The sequence below is a fragment of the Triticum dicoccoides genome, chromosome 6B, assembly GCF_002162155.2.
Source record: "Triticum dicoccoides isolate Atlit2015 ecotype Zavitan chromosome 6B, WEW_v2.0, whole genome shotgun sequence".
Lineage (NCBI taxonomy): Eukaryota > Viridiplantae > Streptophyta > Magnoliopsida > Poales > Poaceae > Triticum > Triticum dicoccoides.
The window spans coordinates 481385733-481393164 of NC_041391.1; the positions used below are offsets into that span (position 1 = coordinate 481385733).

Sequence of the window (7432 nt, forward strand, 5' to 3'; positions counted from 1 at the left end):
GGGGCCGCCGCCGCCGCCACCACGCGGGCAAGGCCCGGTGGCCCAGGCCGACGGCGGCGGAAGGTGAGGAGGGGGAGGGGGGGCTGGGAGGGGCGACGAGAGCCCGCGGTCGCCCCGCTCGGGGAGGCGACGCGGGGGAGGAGGGGGCTGCTTTGATTTAGGGTGTTTTGTAGTGCTAGAGAAATTTTTTACTAATATTTTTTTTTGAAAAGGAGGATGACCCCTGACCTCTGCATTTGGAGATGCATGCAACAATTTTATTGGTTAGTTATTCACAAAGATCTTATAAAGTAATACATCAATATGTGTGAAGCCGCCATCTTGGCAACATCTGTCGCTACTCCTATCCAACGATGAAGGGGTGCAAAAAATATGAGCCGAATACCCAGATCTCTAACCTAAAACTAACATCTAAAGTCCGAGGCCCCAACCAAATCACATACCATGCCTAGGGCACAAACCGGTCCGACGCACTCTCATAGGTCATCGCCGCCACCTTCCATCGATTCATCTTCAGAACAGATACTGACGCATCGACCTTGCTAGGCCACATGGATAAGTCTCACACATGGATGGAGATCATGTGTTCCAAGATGGTGAAGCGCTAGGTCGCTTTCGGGTGGGCCTTAGGGCGTTGTCAACATTGCACAGTCGCAGGAAAAAAAAACTAGGATAGCGTACGGTATGTGTTGTAGGGGAAAGAAAGTTTAGTTAGTTTTTCTTTATTTTGAACTGAAGTTTAGCTAGTTTTGGGTAGCCTGATAATTTTGTTACTTTCAATCAATCGCCTACAGGCTAAAGCTGCGCATATATCCGGCGCGGATGAGCTCATTTAATGTAACGTGTATCTTAGCCACACAGTGCACACAGCATGTTGGAAAAACTGAAGGGAAAGCAGAAGAAAGAGACCTGTCTGAGGGGAATCAAGGTGAGGAGGCCCCCGAAGCTGCAAGCCAGGAGGAACCCCGTCATCCAGCCTATCCCTGGCTCCTTCCAGCTTCCCGGCACGTTGCCCGGCGAGTCCCCGGCCAGCTCGTACGTCTTCTTGTTCAGGCCCAGCAATGTTGACCCGAACCCACCTGCAGCGCGCCAGTCACAAACACCAATCAATCAAGAATTATGCTACAGAGACTGGCGTCATGGCCTCCATGGCCAGGAATGAATGATGCGGTGCTAACCGGCGAAGGCGATGGTGTAGCAGGCCACGCCGCAGGTCTGGACGATGGTGTTCTCCTGCCGCGTGAAGGGGCGGGACACGATGCCGAAGCGGTCCAGCAGGCGCGTCCACCCGCGCAGCGCCAGGAAGGAGAGCAGCGCAGCGGAGACGTTCAGCGTGGGCACCAGCCCGGTGGTGAGCGCGATCTTCATCACGATGACCGTGTAGATGAACCCGATCAGCAGCGCCGCCACCATGCCCCGCACCGTCAGCTCGTCCTGCCACCGCGGCATGGCCTCCAGCTGCCACTCGCGCGTCGACGCCAGCGCGGGGTCCGACTCCCTGTCGCCCTCCAGGGCCTCGTCCCTGTCGATCTCCGGCGCGATCTTGGTGCGGTCCGGCGCGATGACGTCCATGGCGGCTCTGCTCCTTGACTCCGCAGCTGCTGCTACCGGAGCACGAAACCAAATTAAACAAGAACAGAAAAAAAATTCTTCTTCGCCAAGACCAAATTCTGCCCAGCATTTTCGAGCAAGAACTAGCAGGGAGCATCGCTCACCTCAACGATCAAGGCCGTACTGCTCGACTGATCACTGTACCGTGGAAGAAGAATCACTCAAGGCTGTAGCTTCGAGGAAGTCGTACCCCGTTTCCGCCCACGAGGCGAGCTGCAACCGTGTGCTTTTGGGGTGAGATTGTGATGTTAATCATGGCCGATGCCACGGTTTTTATAGAGAGAATCATGGGGAAAAGTCCACCCTCTTACTTTTCCATGTACTGTTTTATTCATGGTGTAAGCCGATGTTCCTGACCAAGTACTACAGATGATGTAGCTGCGGCCCAGATTTACAGTACCTCCCTCGGTGATCCATCCGAAGCTGATCGGCAGTGTTACGGGATGTCAGATTCGCGGGTTCCTTTGACTCTGGATCACTGATAAACTAGTAGGAAACTGTCGTGTCAGTGTGTACCAAGACTCCCTTCAAAAAAGAACTGCGTATAAGCTGTCGGACTCAAAGAGAGTTGTTAAAGAAAGGAACAGGGAAGGGAGGAAGACAGCCAAAGGGGGGCTATCAGTGGCGGCACTTTTCGTGCCATCATGCCGTAAGCTTCATTCCGAAAGTAATTAATGGATCACGACTTCCTTGGACGTGGAGCTAATGACATGTATTAGGGAAAATAACCTATTGATCATGCTGGGATATCAGACGTGCCGGTGCCTCAAATCCGTAAAAGAACTGAAGAATCTATTGAGTTCACGCAATAAAAGGAACTCCTAAATCAACGAAATTAATATGGATCAGAGGGAGTATTATTTTTTGTGTGTAGCTTCATTTAATTATCTGAAGAAACCAACTCTATTGAAGCAACCGAAAGTTGTTCTTCCATCCGAATTGTAACTAAGCACGGTCCGCATTTCTAAAATTCGATTTGAAACAGAACCTTTTCAATAAAGGGAGATTTAACTGACGCTTAACGTCGATATCGAGATGATTCAGCCATAAAAAGTTCACACCCAACCAGTTGTCAAAGAGAATAATGTGACGAATAAAAGAACAGTAGGTTTTAGCAAGTCAACGAGAGAAAACAATGTTCATTTAGGCAGCTTGGAAATGGCACTGTATTTCCCTGTAGAAGATACAGCACAACAATACGCCTGCTTCATGCCGCTTTTCGTGCCTTACCTATGCGATGGCAATTTTGGCACGTACAATATGCTGTGCTCTAGTTGACCCTGGCTAAAAGAAATACAATGTCCTTCAGTTTAAACAGCAAGGGCTTATCAAAAACACAGGTTCAGGCACCAAGCACTAACCAGGAATTACAAAGGAGTAAGGAAAGTAGTGGTGGTGTGTGAGCAACAATCTTGCCGCTGGGTGCAAAGGGAACACGAGATTCGGTCAAAGAAAAGAAGCGGCTGCCAATGATCCATATTCGCGCAATCTAGAAAGTCCAGAATATTTGGATTAGCCGAATAACCCGAGTCTGCTGACTTTGCTAGGATTCCTGTTTACAAGGACCTCCCTCCTTTATTGAGTTGGTAGGTTCGTCTCACTTTCTTCCTAGGTTTTTTCCTCCTCGCCTTTGGTTTTCTGTTGATTTTTTTGGTAACCTCGACCAATGCTGCACAAAATAAGAAGGATTCCAATATGGCGCTGACGTTCGATCTGGGTAGCTCCCACATCAAATGAATCGTTCCCTCGAAACGACCGATTGAACAATAATTCCTGGTCGCAAATTCTGCTAGCCCATCTGGCACAAACCCAATTGCCCAAACCGAAAAAAGGTCAATCACAACCTAGTTGCCTGCTGTTGCACTAAAAAAATCCAAAATCCAAAAAAAAGGGAAAACACAGAAAAACCTTGCAAAACAGAAACAAAACGATTTGCCATGATATGCAAACTGAATTTGCCTATTATTTAAAAAGCATATATACCATAAAACTGCCATCATCATGTTAACAAAGGATTAGATAAAAAGAATGATACGGTGTACAAAAAAATAAATTTGCAATGGTTTCCTTTAACAATTTTTGCATGTCAAGATAAATAATTAAAATTGACCATGCTACTATTTTTTTTTGCCATGGTACCAAAATTAAATTTGCCATGGCCAAAATATATAGGACAATTTGCATTAATAGAAAACAAAAAACAATTTGCCATGGTCACGCAAAAAAGAAAATTACCATGGATTATTCAATAAATTTGTCATGAATTGTTAAAAAAACATAATAAAAAAGAAAATATTACCATGGGTTGGTCAATAAATTTGTGGTGATAAAAAATGTCAATGGTTCAAAAAGTAAAAATTGATATGGTTCATAAAGTATATCTGCCAACGTCCGTAAGCTACAATTGCCATGGTGCAAAAAATAATTTGCCAAGATCCAATTCTTTTTACATGGTCCAAAGAAAATCATGGTAAATTTTATTGCCATGGTACAGTAGCTTGCCGTTGCAATTCCACTAGTTGCCATGAGGGCATTAAAAGTGTTTTGAAAAGACCTAAAGTTGCCATCTTGGAAAACAAAAAATGGTTTTAATTTGCCATGTGACCATGAGAAGAAAAAGTGATGGTAAAATTAGTATAAAAGGTGTGTTGGTTATATGGCAACCGTTTTTTTTTTACTTTTTGCCATGGCAATAAGTTTAACAATTTTGCCATGGTAGAAAAGGTATTTTGTGACATGGCAAATTTTCTATTGGTGACATGGCAAAAGCTATGAACACTTTTGCCATGGATTTTTTTATAAACATATAAAAGTTGGCATTGTATGGTTGAATTATTTGTCATGTTGTATGACACCCTAGATATGCTTGTTCAATTTGTTGCCAACCTTGTGAATCTAGATTTGCCAAGCATGTGGGAATTTAGGAGTACAAAGGGTACAAAGTGATATGAATTTTTCTAATGAAATTTGATCTGTGCGTTATGGAGAAAACATTAAGATACCTTTCTTGTGAAAAAACTGTTCTATACGAAATGACATGGCAAATTTTGATCTAAAAAAGGTCATGTCAAGTTTCTCTCATGGCAAAAGGAATAAGAAAAAAAAATATCTACCAAGTGAGATGGAAATTTTTGCTCTAAAAAGGTGATGGCAAAATGGAAAAGAAAATGTTATAAAGAAGTTGTTCTGTACTAAGTGACATGGTAATTCTTTTATCTAAAAAAGGTCATAGCAAAATGGAATTTAAGGAAAATTGTGTAAACCTTGTTGTTTGTGCCTAAATTAACAAAAGTAGCCATCCTGATGTATTGGCCCATGAAAACACACAACTTAAAAAGGCCAAGTATGTGCAAAAGAAAGATTGCGCCTGAGCATATCAGCGATAATATCTACAATCGCCAAACACTCTACAATGACCTATAGTATCTTTAAATTGTCAACCACTCCGCAAAAGCGCAACTAACAATGATTTGCATATACAAAAGCATTACAAAGTGGACACAAAATTCAGTGGCACAAAATCACAGCCTTGGGTGACAAAAAATGAGTTAAAATGGTCAGGTTGCCTACCAATCCCCATATTTACCTAGAAAAATTGGGAAAAAAACCTCATAGTAGATAGTGGCAGAGCCACTACCTAGTGTGCGAAGTCGAGGTGAAGCTTGTCGAGCTCATGGACTTGGGATCACGGTCGTCCTCCTCATCCAAGGAGACGGGCGCCTATTGCATGAAACCAGGAAAATAGCTTCAGCAAATCTGAGATAGGCTGTGAGGCATGAACGCCAATAAACCAAGGCAGAAGAGAGGGAAGCGATAGAAAGGGTTGAAATTACCAGAACCATAGGAAGAACACCCACATGACCACCAAGCGCAAGAGCAACATCTAGGAGTAACCGCACCGGTAACGAAAGCGATGTGGCTATGATATGTCTCAAACACATCTTAATTTTGATTATTTCATGCCATGTTTATATCATTTTGATACAATTTTGACATCAATTTATATTACTTTTCTGGACCTACCTATTAATTCAGTGCACACGGTGCCAGATGTTATTGTGATTTTTTTTTGAATTTTTAGGAAAACAACAATTTTATCGGAACAAAAATTTCAGAAAACAACAACAAAAGTTTTTCGGTCTAAAAGCTTCCGATGGCAACCGACGTAGTCTGAGGGGCACCCTGAGTAAAAAATGTTACACTCCCAAGGGATAGATACTGGGGTCTCCCAGTTTCTTCAATGGAGGCTAGCCACTGCGCCAACTTCATCTTCGTATAGATTAGGTAGGGTGCGACGTACTAGTAGGAAAACTAGTCGGTTTTCATACATGTTCATTTCTTTTTCTGTTTTTACTGGGTTTCTTATTTTCTCTTTTTCCTCATTTCTACTCAGTTTCGCTATGTTTCCCCCCTTTTCTTTTCTTTTTTGCTTGCTTTGCTTGTATTTTTCTCCAATATTTTGTTATTCTTTTGTTTTTTCTCCTCTGGGTTTTTTCATTTGTTTCTTTAGTTTTTATTTTCTTTTTCTTTGTTTTTTCTGTTTTCATTTTTTCATTTTTTGTTTCTTTTTTTCATTCTACATTCCGATACACATGATCAACATTTTTTTAAATACTTGTTCAACAATTTTTAAATAATTGTTCAATATTTTTATATACATGATCAATATTTTTTCAAATATTTGTTTGATATTTTTTCAAATACTTGTTCGACATTTTCCAAATACTTGGTCAACATCTTTATATACATGATCAAGATATTCTCAAATAATTATTAAACATTTTTCGAAAGCCTTGTTCAACATTTTTGAAATACTTGTTCAACATTTTAAAATACTTGTCTAATATTTTTCAAATGCCTGTCTAACATTTTTATATACATGATCAACATTTTTTCAAATACTTGTTCAACATCATTTGAGTACTTGTTGAAATTTTTTGAAATACTTGTTCAACATATTTTGAAATATTTTTTGAAGAGTGTTTCTGTAACATATATATTTATAATATTTTAAAGTATAAACAAAATTAAAAAAATAAAAAGAAAAGAGAAAAGAAAAATGTAAAAAAGACAAGAAAAAGAGGTTGTCGCCTCTGCACTCGTGGGCTGGCCCAGCTCGCTCGCCCCTTCAGCGAGTCCGAAGGCAGACTCGCTGAAGGCGAGATATAGGCACGCCCAATAGAAGCTGAGAGCAAGTAATCGAGGAGCACTCATTCGGAGCCTCACCAAGGATCACTTGGGATGGACTGAGAGCGCGCCACAGTCATCGTCACATGTCACACTCTGGACGCTCCATCCGGATTTTGTTTCTATTCTATTCTATTTTTTCACACGCGTTTTTTGCTTTTTAGATGGGTTTTCCCTAGTTTTTTCGGCTTTACGGATTTCCGTCCATCTTTCTTACCTTTTGGACAAAAAAATTGCAATTTTTTCTTTTGTCTAAAGAAACGCCTTTCTTTTTTTCTCCTTCCGCGAGGGGCACGTCCTTGCCTCTCGGAAACGGAAAAAACGTGTTTTTTTCTTTTACTTCCGCGAGAGGAACTATTTTGCTTCCTTTCGAAAACAAAAAAAAACATGTTTTACTTTTTTCCCTTCCGCAAGAGGCATAGTTTTTGTTCCACGAGAGGCACATATTTTCCTCCACGAGAGGCATAGATTTTCTTCCACGAGAGGCACGGTCGTACCTCTCGGAAATAAAAAAACACACATATTTCCCTTCCGTGAGAGGCATTTTTTTGTCCTTTTTTCTGAAAAAAGTTCGTCAAAACCTATCAATGTGTGATTTAATTTTAAAGATCTCAATACGAGGAAAGGAACTTCT

The 7432-nt window shown here is 41.6% G+C and overlaps 1 protein-coding gene across 3 annotated transcripts in view; it reads right to left on the reverse strand.

Annotated features, from left to right (window-relative positions):
- Positions 1–1867, reverse strand: part of LOC119324209 (iron-phytosiderophore transporter YSL15-like) — a 5627-nt gene extending 3760 nt beyond the window's left edge. Inside the window, exons 1-3 of one of the 3 annotated variants that reach the window (XM_037597973.1) lie at positions 1716–1867; positions 1179–1598; positions 910–1079 (exon numbers count right to left, since the gene is read on the reverse strand). In XM_037597973.1, coding sequence (XP_037453870.1) covers positions 910–1079; positions 1179–1572 — 564 coding nt within the window. In that variant the 5' untranslated portion in view covers positions 1573–1598; positions 1716–1867. Of the gene's footprint in view, positions 1–909; positions 1080–1178; positions 1605–1715 lie in introns of all 3 variants that reach the window. The other 2 variants (XM_037597972.1, XM_037597971.1) reach the window with 2 other exon arrangements.
- Positions 1868–7432: the final 5565 nt, after the last annotated feature.